Raw genomic sequence first — 19,220 nt, forward strand, 5'->3', positions numbered from 1 at the left:
TGCCCAGGCTGATCTTAAACTCCTGAGCTCAAGCCATCCCCCCACCTTAGCCTCCCAAAGTGCTGGGATTACAAGCGTGAGCCACTGTGCCCAACCTCAACATAGCATTTTAAAATATAGTACAACAGTACACAGTCCAGCAATAGGAATGGTCAAATATAGCATATCTACTCAGTGTGGATCTGAGTGTAACTGTTAAAAAAAAAAAAAAAAAAAAAAAAAAGGAAATCCTTTTCTTACTCCAAAATCCTTTTCTTACTTTTCCACATTTCATTTATTGTTTGACTTAGGATCTGTCAAATGGAGACTGCTTCTCCTTCCTGGGTGAAGTTATTGTTGCTGTGAAAATGACATCTAGACAAGCCATGGAGAGGCATAGGCTGGTTGGGGTTTCCCTTGCCCTCAAAGCTGCACTGCCTCAGCCTCTTCCTGAAGCAGCCAGGATTGGAGCAGCAGCTGGAGGATGGGGGTGGGTAAAAAGGAGTCTCTGTGAGCCTCAGTGAGCGCCGTGGCCTGGCCACCCACTCTGTTAATGTTTCACACAGGGAAGGACACCTATTCAGAATATTCTTTCATCATATTTGGGATGCTAGTTAATGGATTATTTATAATAATATGCAAGCATAATTTCTAAACAAAAGCAGAATCTCAATAAGAGGCTTTAAAAGGATACATGTTCTTCTTATTGCAGAAATGTTGTTCTCCCTTGTTGGGGACACAGACCCCTTGACCTGGAAAACACAGCTTGCTCCCCTGAGAAGGAAAGCAAACATGATAGGCGGGTGTGAGTGCACGTATGTAGTGGGCCTGGAGGAGGAGTGGTTCTCAGGCTCCAACAAGACGACTTTCCCAAGGGTCTCCCGTTTTGTTTTTTTTTTTGTACTCTAAAGTACACTCACACAGACACACATGAAGGACACTACTGACACTACTTAAGAACACTGACACTGTGATGGTGGCTTCCAAGATGTGCTTACAGTATAGGAAGTGGTAAGGGTAAGAGCAAGGCTCTGTAGTTAGGCAGATCAGGGTCTGAATCTGGATAGTACTTATGTGATCTTGGGTAGGAAGCTCTTCTCATGTGTAATAATGAGATAATGCATGAAAAGCCACTAGCACGCTCTCTCTGGCCACACAGAAAACAGCGGGGAAATAGTAGCCGTGTCAGTAGTTATTCTAAATCAGGGCCCAAATGTAGCTAACTGTAGTTGCATGTGAATGGTAGGGACCCGGGGTGTCCAGCACTAGAAGCTACTGTAGGAAATTTGACTCCTCACTCCTTCCCCACTGCTCTTACTTGCTATACTCTGTTTTATATATTTAGTCAGAGGAAGATAGTCTATGGAGAGAGAGGTGAAAAGGGAGAATCACGTGGCTTTTGGTTGGTGGCCCAGCTCAGGGACTGAGTTTCTTCCCACTAAGAAGATAAAGAGCATTTGCCCTAGTTTTGTGCAGAATTCAGCAGCTCCAGAACAATGATGTATGAGATGTTAGAGCTCAGAAGACAGCATCCTTGGGCTCGTAGAGTTCTCAGGGCGAAGCCATACTAGAGAACTTCATCCCCAGGAGACGTGCAGTGGGTGTGGACTTTCTCTGGAGCACACGGGACACTCCCTGGAGACCCCAAGAAACACTTGGCCGTATTCCGCAGGGACTGCTGCCCTTTGTAAAGGCAGGGGCACTGAAGCAATGAGTTGCTAAAGCAAACTCATCATACCCATAGGCTGAAGAGACCTGAGAATATTTATATCTTGTCAACAATGAAAAAGCCAGTAGATTGCAGTCAGTGATGGTAAGATGGTAAATTACAGGCATTAAGAAATGAGCAGGGGGCCGGGCGCGGTGGCTCAAGCCTGTAATCCCAGCACTTTGGGAGGCCGAGACGGGCGGATCACGAGGTCAGGAGATCGAGACCATCCTGGCTAACATGGTGAAACCCCGTCTCTACTAAAAAATACAAAAAACTAGCCAGGTGAGGTGGTGGGCGCCTGTAGTCCCAGCTTCTCGGGAGGATGAAGCAGGAGAATGGCGTAAACCCGGGAGGCGGAGCTTGCAGTGAGCTGAGATCTGGCCACTGCACTCCAGCCTGGGCGACAGAGCGAGACTCCGTCTCAAAAAAAAAAAAAAAAAAAAGAAAAGAAAAAAGAAATGAGCAGGGAACAAAAATGGGGCTTAAGTTGCCAGCAAAACTTGGTAGCTATTGGCAACTCCCAGTCTCCTGAAAAAGTAAAGGCTTTTGAGGTTTATCCTAACTTTGAAAATAGGCTTCCAGTTTTTGTTTAAAAATCATTTTATTATGAAATATGTAATGCAAAACATATATAAAAAGGCTTCTAGTTTTTAATTAACATTATTGAATTTATAGGAATCGAAGAACTAAACCATCTATTGTAGAGATTATGAAGGCTCAGAGAAATTTACCCAGGGTTACACAGTTAATGGTCATATGCTTTATTTCTTATGAGTCAATCTTGCTGTTTCATATTCCAGAACTTTTTATATTGCTGCTGAAAATTGTTCTTATTTTAAAAATCTCATTAAATTCAATTTAGTAAGTTTTCCTCTAGCATATACTAAGTCATATAATGACTCTAGATTTCATCCTTCTTAAAATTCCAGGTAATTTCTAATTATAAAATAAGGTATGAAGCTTACTTCAATGAATACTTAAGAAAAAGAAAAGAGGCAGCCAGTCAGTTGTTGCAAAATCCATTTATTTTATTGGGAAAATGATAGTATCTTATGTTCACAAAGTTCACAAACAATTTCTTATGTAAAATGTATAACCCATATTTTGGTTTCCTTTATAAGAATGTTAATTGTGTTTCTTAAAGCTTTCTAACATTTAATGAGTAATTTTAACAGAGACTGACTTTTCTACTGAAAATGTTAAAAAGGAAAATAATACATTTATTAAATAAGTTACTTAAATTTTCTATATGCAATTATAAATAGAATGCTTATTTTGTTAAAGCATCAAAGTTCAGGCAAGGAGCAATACATTTTAAAATTGTATTAAAACTTATGTTTCCATAAGAGTGCTCCTTCCTGGCTGGCAGACCTTTGAGTTCATCTGAAGTCTGGCAGCCGTGGTACATTGCTCAGGAGGCAAAAGTACTTCCAAGAGGTCCAGATTTTCAATCTACTTCTCTCAGTTTCCCTCTATCACTTTCAGATAACTCTTGAGATTCAGGCTGCTATCACCTAAGTAAACTACCCATTAATTGGGTCTATATTTCTGAGAGAGAGAAAGGTCTTTAACTTATGATCAAAGTCAATGGCTCTGAACTGTGGTTCCTTGTATTTTCTGGTCATCTTGGCACCCAGGTATGTTATGAGCTCACAACTCTCCATAAACTGCTCCATCTTCTTCTTATACTTTTTTCTTGTATATTCAGAACCTTTGGGATTAAATGCTGTAGAAAATTTCACAGAATTGTGAATAATTTCTGCTAGTGAGTCATTAAATGAAAGAGAAAGAGACCTGGATGTGTGATTGAGTTAGTTACATAGTTATGGTTGAGAAGATATCCAAATCCCAAATAAAATCTGGAGATTATTCTGTTTTAGGTCATAATTGCCTCTATTCACCCTTCTTTATGGCATGGATTATTGACGGCTGACTGTATTACTCCTAGTCCCTACTTTGAAAATAGAATTTTAACTTTGATATTTTATTTAAAATATTTGGCCTGTATTGTATTTGCTACTAACACACACTCTCTCTCTCTCTCTTTCTCTCTCTCTCTCTCTCTCCCCCCCTCCCCCTCACCAAGCAGGCAACTCAGTTTAACAATCCTATTCATCATTTATACTACCATTAATGTTAAATTCGTTCTGAGTAGTAAATCATTAAAAAAGACATACCTTTGAGATGAAGTGCTATATATAGCAGTGCAGATCTCCTTATACTTAAGAAGGGGAACTTGGGCTTTAAGCATCCAGCTGCATTCATTGCTTTAATTAGGGAAGTTGCTATACCCTGCAGGGAGGGAACAATTGAAATTTTGTGTATACTTGAGTTTGGTTTCTTTTCTTAGTGCCAATAGATAAAGAGGCAAATATTTCTTTGCCTCAAATAGTCCCCTGGAGTAGGGATGGGGCTTATAAATATGGTTAAATGACCAGTTAGCCAACAGGAAAGAAATACAAAATACATTTGATTAGGAAAAATGAAAATTACAAACTGACTCAGTGTCAGCTGGGTGATGGATAGGAGTATGGGCTTCATTACACAAGTCTCTCTATTTTTATATGTTTGATATTTTTTATAACAAAAAGTTAAGAGACGAAAGAAGGGGACCCTAGGCTTTGCGTTATCTTGGCCCGTATCTGCTTCCATTCTCAGAAATGGCCAGACTGCCTCCCACTCAGAGGACCCTTGGCCACCTGACAAGGAATTCCAGAGACCACAGCAGTCAGTGCTGGGAAGATTCCAGAGCCCAGAGGAAGGTAAGAGGCCCTCCTGATAAAATTTGACCTTCATGAGAATACTCCCCTCTGGGTGGGTCTCATCTGGCATTTTGATGTTAAACCAGACTGAAGGCTAACCTTATAGGCAAGTTGAAAAAATCAGAGTGGTTAAGACTTGCTGACAAAGGTTTGAAATTGTGCCCTAAGCATTTATTTTGTAGAATTTTTTTTAAAAAAGCTTTAAAAATAGTAAAAATAAATAAAATACTAAAGATAGTTGTTGGCTGCTGCTAAGTTTCGCCATTCTTAAAAAGTTATACTTGGATACATAAAATATACCTTAAATAGAATAAATAAATAATAGTAAATAAAACTGACTTTATCTGGATGTGGGGCAAAATATGGGCTTTTTGGTTTGGTTGTGTCACTATAACTCCACTCTTTCGAGTAGTGAGTGAATGACCCTCTCACGGACTGAATCTGCACATTTCAAATTATGAAAAGTTTCACAGACACTGAAATGCAAATGTAAGAACCAAACTACATATCTAATTCAAATGGAAACAATTTTGTGATGCTCTACTTTTCTTTTCACTTTGGTGCAGATATTTTGGAATTAGCTATGGAACCAGGGGATTTTCACACATTTTATTTAACCACTACACACAAACAAAATAGGCTGAGTGAATTTGCAGCTTAAAATCAGAAAACTCTGCCTTGAATTTTATTGTTCCCAAAATGAAAATTAGTGTTAAAAAGAAGAAATCATTGCATTCTTCTAACATATATAACAGAAAATTAAGTAAAAGAACCTGTTCCAGATATCCAGGCAAAGGAAGACTAGTAAGAAGTATCGGTTCCCTTAACGGGGGAAGCTTGTGTGGAAGCTTCTGTTCCCAGTATTTCAGTGGCGACCTAAGAACACAAAGTTCATTAGATGGATGCTCACAGTTATACTCAGTGTGTATAGATAGGAATAGACAAGAGATTATTAGAAGATAAAGTTCACTACTTGTTTTTCTGCACTGGGAAGGCTGGGGCTCCTGGAAGTGCACAGCCACTCATTCAACTGGGTACCCAGCCCTACTCACCTAGTCTCAGTTTTCTCATTTTTCATAGCAATTATATAAAACTTTATTTTCCTCAAACTTCTGACTCTCCCAAATGCCCCCTCACCCCCAAGCAGATGCCATGCTGTACTCAGAGAAGCCATCCGGATGGGACTTCCTCAGCCCATCACAACAGAGCCACCTACATGTTCTCTTCCCATGGTGGAGGTGCCTCCCATCTAGACCAGGCCCCTTGGTCCCACCGCTCCCTCCCTCCAGGCATCTTACTACAGCACCCGCTTGCTCCCTGCCCTGGCATCTCTGCTACTTCCTTCTTTATTTGGTCCTTCCAGTGCATATGCATTTAAACATCTTCATAATTTCCCATTAAAAAAAAAAAAAAAACCACCTTTACTCCTTAAATCCTATATGCTTTCCAGAAACAAACATCTCTTCTCTTTTTATAATTAAACTTCTTCAAACAGTGGCTTCACTAGAGATTGCAAGCTACCACATAAATTGTATCTATAGATGGGATTTGATCCACATTTATTTTATTTTTAAATTTGAATCAAATATGGATGTTTAGGAATGTGAACAATTTAAACAGCAGTAATGGTTTCCAGCTTCTTCCAGCAGTAGATGGGCAGCTGCTGGTCCCTTCAGCCGGCCATGTGCAGTCCAGTTTGCAGCAGGGCCCCTGACTCCTGCGTCTTCACACCCAGCCTGCTTGCCTTAGGTCCCTCGCCTCCTGGCTGCTGTAGGCATCTGTGTGTGTTTGTAGCCTCTGCACTACAGGCAAGAGCTCAAGTTTCCTCAGCTCTGCTCCTTGGAGCTCTGTAGTAATGTCCTCTTGCGTCACTTGACAAAACCGTTCTTGGCAAGATTACCAATGACCTGTTATACCCTAAATCTCAAACACTTTTCAGCCCTTGTCTTGCTTGACCTCTGAGAAGCATTTAAACCTGTTGCTATGCCATCCCTCCCCTCCGCCTCCCTCAACCCTCCTCATCCTAGCTCTCCTTTCATGTCTCTATGGTTCTTCTTTCTCAGTTTCCGTTGTAAGCTCTTCCGACATTCATGCATTGGTGTTTCTCAGGGCGTGGTCCCAAGCCTGCTGCCTTCCCCACATAACTATGGATGAGCTCAAACGTGCCATCGTATCTCAGACAAGATCACTCTGGCAGCCTCATCACCCATGGTCTACACTTTAGTAGTGGTCTGACTCCAGAGTAAATTTGATTCTAACACTGACCTCACTTACAATCAGTCATTGTGCTGATTGCCCTCAGGATCACTATGAGGACACAAACTGTTTACACAGTATGAGTCCATGAAACCGCAAACACTTGATGGTGGTCTTACTTGACCTTCCACACTCTGGCCCTGCCCTCCACCTCCAGCCTTGCCTTCGCTCAGCCCCTTCTCCACATCGCATCCAGCTGTGCTAAAGTTCTTGCAGTTCAGGAGTACCCTAGGCCAGGTTTGTTGTAGGTCCCTCTGTTTGGAACATGTCCCTCTTTCCCGTCATCTAGCCAATTCCCACTCCTTATCCTGACCTTATACCCACACACAATTCAGCTAGACCTTTGGGCTACACTTTCTCAGAAGTCCAGGCATTTCCCCACCCTGAAGTCCATCACATTCTGTTGTTATCAGGCACTCAAAGTCCATCTTACCCTGGACAGCTTTGGGATGGCAGGGACCAGTGCTTGTTCACACACACACACACACACACACACACACACACACTCCTTTCCCCAGTTCCCAGCATGTTGCATGCAACACAGGTTTTCAGTAAATATTTGTGATTTAATGGTCTCACCTCAAAAATTTCTGGAGTTTTTCTTTATTCTCACAAATATATATACGATTACGATATTCTAAAGCATAGTTAATGCTACCAGGTACTAGAGCTTCATATCTGGAAGACCAAAAAACAAAACCAAACCTCTATTGTATAATTAATATGCAGTCTTGTGTAAATAAAATGTCAAAAGTATTTTATTTTTCTACCTATGTAGCTCAAAGAAGAAATAGAATATTTTTCCAGTTAAACAATAGCGACCTTTTGACCAAAATGTTAAGACTGTTACATGAACCACTTCTTCGGCATAGCAATATCATTCTATACTTCCATGAAGGCCAGGACTTGCCTTTGGTTTCCATCCTGATAGGTCACTGGACAGTAGCCCTGGAGCTCTGCACACTTAGGGAATCGACTCTTCAGCTCTGACAGCGTCAGCCTTTTGGGGATCATGTCAGCAGGTGGGAGTGGATGAGGTGCTAAGGGAGGCACGTACAATTCTGGGTTCTCCAAGAATTTCTATTAAAAAAGAATTCCAGTAGCAAGACGATTTAAACCAGAAATGCTATGCCAATCAGAAGGCCACCGAGGCTCTCCTGCACCCTCCCCATTTTCAGTAGCAGCATTCTGCCGTTCCTCAAACTGTAATAACCTCTCCTCTGACCGGACGCTCCTTACAGGAATACTCCCAAGTGATCACATCCAAGATTTATCCTCATCTCAGTCAATCATTCATTCATTCCTACAAAAAACACTTGTTGCGCTCCTACTACACGACAGGCACTGGAGAGAGCAGGCCCCTGCCAGCCCCGTCTTTCTGTCCCGCTGTGTAATTAACCGGTTGGGTGCATTTGGCAGGTGAGTTAACTTCTCCAGCTTCAGGTATTGCTCTGTAAAATGGAGGGGGTGGACCAGACACATGGCCTTTAATGTCACTTCCAGTTTTAAAAATCCTATGATTACCATTTAAGTAAGCAGGAATAAATACCTCATAATAAAGGGAACAACAATTCTAATTCTCCAAGGAAATAAAACGTTCAGAGGCATCTGATTTTATTTTTTTGTTTTCAACTACTAATCTCTTAAAATCATCAAATTGTGGACATTATGAGACAAAATCTATATTCTGTTCCATTAAGCAGAAATATAAGGTATATAAAGAGTTCTAGTGATAGAAAAAAATTTAAGGTGCAGGAGACATACGTCAGCTCTTGCTTCATTTCTACTGACTCTGATTCCCTTCGGCAACCCTGGGCCCTGAATCCCCTGGATCACCTGTGGGCTGAGCCCTTGATGTTCAGCATCTCTTCCATTGATGGGGCTCACGGTTGGCTCTCCCTAACCATTAGGCTGGCCCAGGCCAACATTGGACTCCTGCAATGTTTCAGATTATGTCCTGGGATGCAGTTTTGGAACTCACCACTGAGTTGCTTCACTGGTCCCAGAGTCACAGGTTCCAGTAATGGGGCTCCTGGTACCAAGTTTCTGGGTGCCTATCCCTTCCTATTGATGAATTCCAAGATAAGACATTTTCTTTCCTTAGTAAATATTTGGAGTTAGGAACAAACTTACATTCAGTTTTTCCTGAGAACTCATTTTATAGTAGTGCCCCCTGAACTCTGCTGCAAATTCCAAGGAGTCAGTTGCAGAGCAATCAAATAATTCCTGGGATTCTGCCAGGCTGACAGGGCAGAACTGTCCAAACTCTCCCAGGCGAGAAAGCAGCTCTTGAGGTGTGATACATAACTTGTCAATGCAGGCAGCTTTTCCTATTATTAACATATTAACTATTATTATGTATATATTTTTCATAGAAAACACAATGATTTTTGAAATTAAAATAATTTTAATTACACAGCACTATACATACACATTATAAAATTCCAAACAATAGAGTAAAAAGTAAAAGTTACTATTCATATCTCCGTCGTTTCAATCCAATACTTAACGTGAGAGGTAATCATCACTGTTGGATTTGTATCTTTTTTCAGTCTTTTTTCTACATATTCACATATATATTTTTTGCATATAGTATGCTTGTGCAACTATACTATAAACATTATTCTGCAACTTGCTTTTATCAGTCAGTTATGGTCTTTGACCTCTTTTCATATAAGCTTATACAATTTACCTAATTTTTTTTTTTTTTTTTTTTTTTTTTTTTGGAGATGGAGTCTCGCTCTGTCACCCAGGCTGGAGTGCAGTGGCGTGGCACAATCTCAGTTCACTGCAACCTCTGCCTCCCAGGTTCAAGTGATTCTTGTGCCTCAGCCTCCCAAGTAGCAAAGATTACAGATGTGTACCCATCACGGCTGGCTAATTTTTTTGTACTTTTAGTAGAGACGGGGTTTCGCCATGCTGGCCAGGTTGGTCTCAAATTCCTGGCCTCAGGTGATCCACCCACCTCGGCCTCCCAAAGTGTTGGGATTACAGGTGTGAGCCACTGTGCCTGGCCAATTCACCTAGTTCTTTTTAATAGATGCATAGTATTCCACTGTGTAAACACACAAGTAGTTTACTTAACCATTTATCTATTGATGAATGTTTTGGCTGTTTTAGTTCCTAGCTATTATAGACTATATATATCATACACACACACACACACACACACAATTTATACATGTGTATACCCGCACATTTACAAACCTGCTACATTTAAAAAAACCTATGGGCCACATTTTAGGAAGTGCAAATACTTTGTTGACATGATGTTACTCACACAAAGTTCTCCCTGTGCCCAGATCCCACCCAAGAGGAGGAAAACAAACATTTATCCAAAAGTGATTGGCTTTATTCTAAAGGGTAGATTTTTAAAAAGTGCCCAAGTTCCTGTAATGAACAAGATTAAGAGTTTTCTCTCTATGCTTACCCAGAACAAAAATGTAAGTATACACATAAAAAAAAGAGTTTTCTCTCTAATACTCCACTGAATGGGGACTTCAAAGCAATATGAGATGTTATAGAAAACAAAATTACTTTTTAAATACATTTTAGTTATAATGATTGGACTTATTATAGCCAGTATATTTTGTTAGTTGTCCTTTTACCAAGCAAAAGTTTTACCTTTTTTAAAGATTATGCCCAGGAAGGTCCTAAATTAACCCTAAAATTATGAAGCATAAATCATAGTTTGCTTTTTTGTTTGTTAGGATAGAAATGATCTCATTTGAAATGTACTATTACAGAACTATAATCCCTTATCTAAGACCCTTGGGGCCAGATATGTTGGATAATTCAGAATATTTTAGATTTTAGAAATACATTGCACTCAGCCAGGTGCAGTGGCTCACGCTTGTAATTGCAGCACTTTGGGAGGCTGAGGTGGGTAGATCGCTTGAGCCCAGGAGTTCAAGACCAGCTTGGGCAACACGGTGAGACCCTGTCTCTACAAAAAATACAAAAATTAGCCCAGTGTGGTGGCACATGCCTGTAGTCCTAGCTACTTGAGAGGCTGAAGTGGGAGGATCACTTGAGCTTGGGAGGTGGAGGCTGCAGTAAGCCACTGCACTCCAGCCTGGGCAACAGAGTGAGACTGTTTCAATCAAACAAACAAACAAACAAAATGAAAGAAAAGAAATGCATCACACCCTCACAGAGTCTGGAGAAGCACCCTGTAATCGATAAGATGAAATTTCTCCAACCAAATAGGATGACCCTTCCCCACTTACTGGGTTTCATAAAAAGACTGCAAATAGCCATATGTCAGCTCATGTCAAGTTTTACCCTCAAATGATTTATAACTAAACTTGATATTTTTAGAGGTTTTTGGATTTTGGAATCGCAGGCCAGAGGTATCATGTCACATGATTGCCTCACTGATCTGCCTGCCTGTACTGGGGAAGAGGGTGTGGGGGTCCAGGAGATGATGTCCCCTGATACCAACTACCATTTTCACTTCTTCAAAAGGTCACATGTAATCCTGAAAAGGAGATGGTTGGGAAACCATGCCCAAAGAGGTTTCCATTATGCAATCTCTCCACAATTCTGCTTTTAAACAGGGAGTCAGGGAGGGGGAAGTAACATACACAAAATGAAGGGATCTTTATTAACTGGCATTTCTTTAAGCATCACAGCCCTCCTTCAATAAGGCAGGCATTTAAAACCATTGCTTATTGACTCTCATCCTTCATTCATCTCTTGAAAGCAGAATCTGGCCAGGTGTGGTGGCTCACACCTGTAATCCCAGCACTTTGGGAGGCCAAGGTGGGTGGATCAAGAGGTCAGGAGACCAGCCTGACCAACATGGAGAAACCCCATCTGTACTAAAAATACAAAAGTTAGCTGGGTGTGGTGGTGCATGCCTGTAATCCCAACTATTTGGGAGGCTGAGGCAGGAGAATCGCCTGAACCTGGGAGGTGGAGGTCGCCGTGAGCCGAGGTCGCGCCATTGCACTCCAGTCTGGGTAACAAGGGCAAAACTCTGTCTCGGGGGAAAAAAAAAAAAGCAAAGAATCATCAGTGTGGTATCAGCACTATTCCCAACAAGGTCTTCAGGACATAAACTGATAAAGTGCCAGTATTTTCCAAATGGTAACATCTAAGACTCATCAGAGTCAACAGAGGTCACTTAGAATCCCCAACTCAACTTCTGAGTCCCAGAAGAAAGGATACCAGCCATGAATGAATCCTGACCATATTGTTAGGTTCTGGTCTTCTCTGAAGAGCTGAGAGCCAGCTGGGTGGGATCTCCTGAATGTCTTTGCGCCTGTTTCACAGAGTTAACAGAGGGGCTTTCTAGGAGAGCATTAATGACTTTGAACCTTACCACATAAAATTATTGTCACTTAACATTCCCAATTGCCTGATTAATCTGAACATAAATCTGACTGTGAATTCCTTCACCGTATCATCATGTCATGTGTATCACTGGAAGCCACAGGGTGGGCTGATCTGACGTGACTCCAGTGGTATTCTTGATCCCTGCCTTGTGGTGTTCATGCCTTTGTGTAATCTCCTCCCCCATGTGTGGGCTGGACTGAGTAACTTGCTTCTAATAAACAGAATATGGCAAAAGTGAGGGGCTGTCACTTCCAAGATTAGTTTACCATTATGGCCTGAATTATGTTTCCCAAAAAGATATGGTGAAGTACCCCCAGTACCTATGAATATGACTTTATTCGGAAATAGGGTCAGAGAAATACACACAGACAGACAGATATGGAAAGGAGAGTGATGTGTGAAGACACAAAGACACACACACGGAGAATGCCATGTGATGACAGAGGCAGAGACTGGAGTGATGCGTCCACAACCTCAGGAATGCTGAGGATTTCTGGCAACACTGGAAATTAACAGAAAGGCATGGAATAGATCCTCCCCTAGAACCTTCAGGCAGAGCATGGCCCTGTCAACACCTTGATTTTGGACTTCTAGCCACCAATACTGTAAGACAATACATTTTTGTTGTTTAAGCCACCCAGTTGGTGGCAGTTTGTTTTAGCAGCCCTAAGTAAAACAATTACAAAAGATGGACACTCTTTCTTGCCCTTTCAGGTTGTTCACTTGATAAAGAAAGCTGCCATGTTGGAGAGGTTCACGTGGCAAGGAACTGAGGGTGGCCTCTGGCCAATAGCAGCCAGCAAGGAACTTAGGTCCTCAGTCCAGTAACAATCAAGGAACGGAATGTTACTGACATCACACGAGTGAGCATGGCAGTGGGCCCTTTCCCAGTTGAGCCTTCAGGAAATACCATAGTCTTGGCTGACACCTTCACTGTAGCTTTGTGAGAGATTACCCAGCTAACTGTCCAGATTTCTGACCCACAGGAACTCTGTGTGTGTGTATGTGTGTGTGTGTGTGTGATTTGCAGTTGCTAAATTTTGGACTAATTTGTTACACAACAATAGATAACAAATACACTATTCTATCTGTTGCTTATTATACAGATGAAAAGGCTAAGAAGTCCCAATATTGATTTTCTACAAAGAATATTACACTATTATGATACTATAGTGGTACTATAACATGTAGTACTATAGTACAATAATACATAGTATTATTAAGGTATATAGTATTAAAATACAAAGTATTATTATATCATACTACATGGTGCTATAGTATTATAATACTATCTATTCCTAGGTTGCTCTTTAGCTCAGATGTACTGAACCTTACCAATCCTGACAGGTTTAGTGACAGGGTAATTTAGAATCATGTGACTTCAAGTCTCAAAAGACACCCAGATGTCTCTTTTTCTAATTATTGGGATATTCTTGATGACATCTGGCAACGTCTATGTACCCTCTTCCGGAACGTGGCAGGAGGAATCTCTTTAATCCTCTAGCCCCAGCCTTGCACCGTCTCACTGATCAGGGTAAATATTGGCCTCCTGATAGGGGAGGATCATTTGAACAGTATACAAAGGAAACAGAGCATGAAAAAAAATCAAAACTAAATTCAAACAATCAAGTACAAGCTAGATTATCAGGGGGACGCTGAAGCAGAAGAGAACAGGACAGATTTCACTGAGATGAAACTATGTGTGGCAGAGGCAGGCACTGGAATCATGTAGTGGATCCTCAGTTCCGTCTCCAGGGCTGACACACCCACCCTGCAGCTGCTGGACACCCTGGCGCTGATGGCTCACAGCTGGACTGGAAATTGCCCTTCTATCACAGCTTACACAAGTTATACTCCCCCCGCCGGGGTGGCCTGTGGTCAATGACAGGCTGATGCGAGGGTGGAGAGGATACAAAGCCTGGACCCTCCCCCTACTCTGGGGACATTTTGAAGGTCCCTCCCAGAACCAGTGTTTCCCCAGGATCTACTGAGGGCTTCTGCTCCCACCACACTGCAGGTTAGTTTCTCCCTCTACCGAATTTGACCATCCTGACTTGTCCACAGGTGTATCTCCTGATTAGAGTTGCTGGATAAAATAAAGGACACTGCTGGGTGCTGTGGCTCACGCCTATAAACTCAGTGCTGTGGGAGGCTGAGGTGGGAGGATTGTTTGAAGCCAGGAGTTTGATACCAGCCTGGGAAACAAAGTAAGAATGCCCCCTCCAAACTCTATAAAAACATTAAAAAAATTAGCTGGGCATGGTGGTATGCACCTGTAGTCCTAGCTACTGGAGAGGCTGAGGCAGGAGGATCCTTTGAGACTAGCAGATCAAGGCTGCAGTGAGCTATGATTGTACCACTGCACCCCAGCCTGGGGAAGAGAGCAAGCTCCTCTCTCAAAAAAACAAAAAATAAAATTAAAGAATGTCTGGTTAAGTTTGAATTTCAGATAAGCAATGAATATTAATAGTTTTTAGTATAAGTATACCCTATGCAATTATTTGTGATATACTTACATTAAATAATTATTGTTTATCTGAAATTTAAATTTAACTGGGTGTCAGTTGGGCATGGTGGCTCACACCTGCAATCCTAGCACTTTGGGAGGCAGAGGGGGGTGTATCACCCAAGGTCAGGAGTTTGAGACCAGCCTGGTTAACATGGTGAAACCCTGTCTCTACTAAAATACAAAAAATTAGCCAGGCGTGGTGGCGCACACCTGTAGTCCTAGCTACTCAGGAGGCTGAGGCACGAGAATTGCTCAAACCCAGGAAGGGGAGGTTGCAGTGAGCAGAGATCACACCACTGCACTCCAGCCTGGGTGACAGAGTGAGACTCCTTCAAGAAAAAAAAACTGGGTGTCCTGTATTTTTAGTTGCTAAATCTGGCAACTCTACTCCTGAAAGTACTTTCTGGTAAAACTTCTGCACGTGACTTTTCATCTTGAGTCTGTTTCTAGGGAACCCAGTCTAAGACAGGGAGGGTGAAATAGAGTAACAGAAAGATGAATGAGGCACAGCTTTCACTTCAAAGTCTGCTGTGGAGTGTTTTCCAGTGCCATCCCATCCAGAGCTTATTGAGATATTTCTAAAAACTCAATTCTCCCTTCCCTTGCACTTTTATCTTCATGCCTTATGATCTGTAGGTGAAAACAGATTTGTAAACAAACAGGAACCAGAGATACTGGTTATGCCCACATGATGAAGCAAATCAAGATACAGTGATGCAGTTATTATTGGAATCCTCACTGCATTTTTCTTTGTACAGGATTCTGTTAGTCACATTGCTCCCATAAACCTCATCATACCTTCTCTGTAGTTTCTGAAGTTAAACAAAATCATGAAACAGATATCTGTGAGACCCCTACAGATCACATCTTTGTAGTCATCACTCTTTTTAGAGGTATTAGATGTTGATAACTTTCCTTGTATTTTGTGTATTTTCAGAGAACAGTCAAGAAACTATTTAATGAGAATATATAATCAAACATGTGCTTCTGTGAATTCCTAATATAGATTAAAAGACATTTTAATGAGCAAGTTCAGTTTTTTTTTTATGGACTCAACATTTACATCATACTATAATGGGTGTAAATAGTAAAAATAATTTTAATTCTAGATTCCTAAATCAAATTTTGCCAGGTGTCACTCTGCAATCATGGACCCATATAACTACTCCACACATTCTGAAAAATAGCTTCTTACTATTCCAAACACTATATACCCTTTCAGTGAGAGATCATGCATTATTTTTATGTCCTAGATTCACAGAGACATTCAATATTGATAGCTTGGGTAGCGGCAGTCATTTATTAGGACGAACATGCCCACATGTCGTAGTCTATTTTGGCTGCTATAACCAAATGCTACAGACTGAGTAATTAATAAACAACGGAGATTTATTGCTCACAGTTTTTGACACTGGGAAGTCCAGAATCAAGGTACCAGGAAATCTGGTATCTGGTGAGGCACTGTTCCTCATAGATGGTGCTCTCGCTGTATTCTCATGTGGTAAAAGGGGCAACCTGGCTCCCTCGAGCCTCTTCTATAAGGGCACTAATCCCATTCATGAGGGCAAGCCCTCATGATCTAACCACTTCCTAAAGGTCCCACCTCTTAATACTATTACACTGGGGATTCGGTTTCAGCATATGAATTTTGAGTGATACAAATATTCAGACCATAGCATCACAATAATTGAATAATAACTATATATATAAAATACTGATTAAGTCATGCCTGACTCATGTTCAAATGGAATGAATTACAGTAACATGAGTCAGGCATGTTTACACTTTAAATTAATATTTTATTCTACCTTAAAAAGTGCTTTCTTACCTGCTTTTATTCTTTCCAGGTATGTCTGCATATATTTATTCACCATTTGAACATTCTTAATGACTTCATTCCATACCCACCACTTGCTGTGAAATCCATCAATCACATACCAGTTCTGATGCTGTTCTTGATAGTATTGCCTAATCTCACCAATATTTTTGCGATACTTTACATTATTGACAGCTATAATTTGTGTGCTATTGTGCAATGGATAAGGCAATCTAATAGAGAAACAGAGAAGGAATGGAGAAAGCTGTTCAAAACATATCTTTTCCGCCTGTATGATTAAAGTTTATTCCTTTTTTGTTGTCTTCATCATGCACGTTACCTTTGTTCATTTTCTTTTTCCAGGAGCAATCTTTTGAAAATCTCCTTGGAAGGCACACTCAATTCAAAGATGACCATGGGAATGATTGACCTGGCTTCCAAGAGGTTCATTTGATGTTTAGTTACAGGATATCCATCGATGACAACACTAACAAGGAAAAACATGAAAATTAAAATTCCACATTTCTTTTTCTCTCGTACTTCCTTTCTGTCTTCTGGAACCAGTCTGTCTCTTTAGGAGTAGCCCCATGCTTTTCCTTATGTAACTCAATTTATTTTCTTCACACTTTGCCCTCTTCATCTCTGCATCTTTAATCTCAGTCAGGCCAAGAGCCATGAGGTGGGCAGGACACATCCAAACAGAGTTCAGAAGGTGGGCGTAGGAAAGAGCTCTGAATTTCTACACTCAGCATGCTGGAGATAGATTTTGGCAGAATTTGAGAGAGAACTCCCACAGTACCTTGAACATTGTGTTCAATTGTGCTATTAATCGAAACATGAAAGAGTATAGCTTTACAGACAGATAACTTTAGATTTAAAATCTGGTTTGAACTTTCTGAGAGGAAATGATATTTAACTCTTAGAGTTGTTTTAAAGATTGGAGACCAGGTATGTAAAGCAACTAGAGTAGGACCTGGTACATATTAGATGCCCAAGAAGTAGTATTTTAGTAAGAGACTAAGCCAATATGGAAAAAAAAAGTGTGCTCTAAGCTTGCTTTTTGCAGTAAATGCTCTGTGAGAAGCCTGGGAGTGCAGCTGGGGGAGAGTTGGTGAGAGTGGCCCTATAATATTTGGGTGGGAATCATTCCATCAGGACCCATGATGCATGCCTCTGAGCAGAAATGGCTAGGAGAATTTAAACTAGTTCGATAAATTGAGATAATGAGATTGTCACTAACAAACTGAGAGGAGGGGAAAAAAAGGCTGGTTATAGTATCTAGCCCCCAAGGTCAGGAAACTCCCTGTGAGGTGGGAGCAAGCTGGGCATGCTGGCTTCAGGTGGTCATCAGGGAGCTTGGTTTGGCCTAAGCCACAGGATGCCCTGCCTCAGTGCTTTCCAGCTGTTAAAGCAAACTAAATATGGCCACACTTCTGTATTTGAGTTATTGTGGATGAACTGTGACCTAGCTGAATAGTCAGACAAGATTGAAAACCTAACTTAGGAGTATGTGCCTATAACAATAACTGAGTCCTGGGCAATCCTAGTGGCCATACTTCAACCACTCATAGATTGCTAAGTGTTTAAACTGTGTTCAAATAAGGCAAACACCAACCTGTAACCAATCCAGCTGTTTCTGTATCTCACTGCCAATTTCGGTACATCATTTCCATTTTTTGTCTATAAATCTTCTTCTACCATGTGGCTGCGCTGGAGTCTCTATGAATCTGCTGTGATTCTGGGGGCTGCCCAATTTGTGAATTGTTCATTGCTTAATTAAACTCCTTTAAATTTAATTCAACTGAAGCTTTTTTTTTAAATAACAGCTGAGTCTCTAGGCACTGGCCTACAATTCTACAGCAGAGGGGATTGTTGGCTAGGCTGGCCTCATAGAGAATGTATGAGGGTGCCATTGTTGTTTTTTTAATCAAGAGTAGCTCAACTTACTTGTTCTGTGAAGAGTCACTTGAGTGGCCCTCAGGATTAGGGAAATTCTGGGTGAATGAGCAGTCATTGTCCTGGTATTAAGGTGGAATGAAATCTTTTTGACTCAACCATGATTGCCTCACTGAGGTCCTTCTTATGCAAAGCTGAACACCAGGGAGGAGATAATTCAATTTGGGTAAGACCTGGGGCCTTTTCTGGGGATAAAATCTGACAAACCAGAAGCTGCTCCCCAATAAATGAACTCACGAGAACTATTCAAGGACTTAATTATGGGTCACAGATAAGGAAAGGCAAGGAGGCTCCTAATAGAAAACCTTGAGTAAATTAGGGGGCTTCTAGGTCAGTGAACTGTGCTCAAGACCAGGGCCTCAGGTTTCATGGGGAGGGCTTTTACTACTGGGTATGGCCCGTGGCTATGCTGGAGGAGCAAAGGTGAGAAGTGTAAATGGGAGCGACAGCTCAAGTGCATAGCTTTCTTGTCCAAATGTGGTGTTAAGGGAGAGGCACTGCTACCTGTGCAGAATGCTGGGCCAGACATAGACCATCTCCACTGGACCAGCACCTGGGGGACAGGGGAGGGCCACTTCTCTATCACTTCATGGGGCAGTGAGAAGAACTCCTGGAGTGTAGAAGTCACATCAGCCTCCTTTGTTTAAGTCTGAAGCCTTTTGGACCACTCAGGGGTTGCTGGAGAGAGTGAAGGGGCCTGCCTGCTAATCTGGCATGTGAATTTTCAAGCCAAGTTTTTGCTTGACAGAAAATTCAAATATGTAACCATATAGGTGTCCAGAGTTTGAGAGAAGTAGATCACACCCTTTTACAAGAGCTGTAAGCCCTATGTAAGTGTTTTAAATCATGAACCAGCAGTTTCTTGAAAGATTTAATTCCCTCTGTCCCATC

At 41.3% G+C, this 19,220-nt stretch overlaps 1 protein-coding gene and 1 long non-coding RNA gene across 2 annotated transcripts in view; one reads left to right on the forward strand and one right to left on the reverse strand.

The window, feature by feature from the left end:
• LOC119625215 (uncharacterized) overlaps nt 1–18,077 on the forward strand; it is a 25,188-nt gene extending 7,111 nt beyond the window's left edge. Inside the window, exons 2-3 of the long non-coding RNA XR_005241315.2 lie at nt 4,349–4,452; nt 16,737–18,077. This is a non-coding gene — a long non-coding RNA (uncharacterized lncRNA). The remainder of the gene's footprint in view (nt 1–4,348; nt 4,453–16,736) is intronic.
• Nucleotides 2,754–19,220, reverse strand: part of AK9 (adenylate kinase 9) — a 177,384-nt gene continuing 160,917 nt past the window's right edge. The window contains exons 34-41 of the mRNA XM_038001024.2: nt 16,714–16,860; nt 16,386–16,606; nt 8,842–9,038; nt 7,619–7,788; nt 7,288–7,386; nt 5,226–5,328; nt 3,868–3,982; nt 2,754–3,416 (exon numbers count right to left, since the gene is read on the reverse strand). Of these exons, the coding sequence (XP_037856952.2) occupies nt 3,214–3,416; nt 3,868–3,982; nt 5,226–5,328; nt 7,288–7,386; nt 7,619–7,788; nt 8,842–9,038; nt 16,386–16,606; nt 16,714–16,860 (1,255 nt within the window). The 3' untranslated portion in view covers nt 2,754–3,213. The remainder of the gene's footprint in view (nt 3,417–3,867; nt 3,983–5,225; nt 5,329–7,287; nt 7,387–7,618; nt 7,789–8,841; nt 9,039–16,385; nt 16,607–16,713; nt 16,861–19,220) is intronic.

Source organism: Chlorocebus sabaeus, chromosome 13 (assembly GCF_047675955.1).
Source record: "Chlorocebus sabaeus isolate Y175 chromosome 13, mChlSab1.0.hap1, whole genome shotgun sequence".
Taxonomy (NCBI): domain Eukaryota; kingdom Metazoa; phylum Chordata; class Mammalia; order Primates; family Cercopithecidae; genus Chlorocebus; species Chlorocebus sabaeus.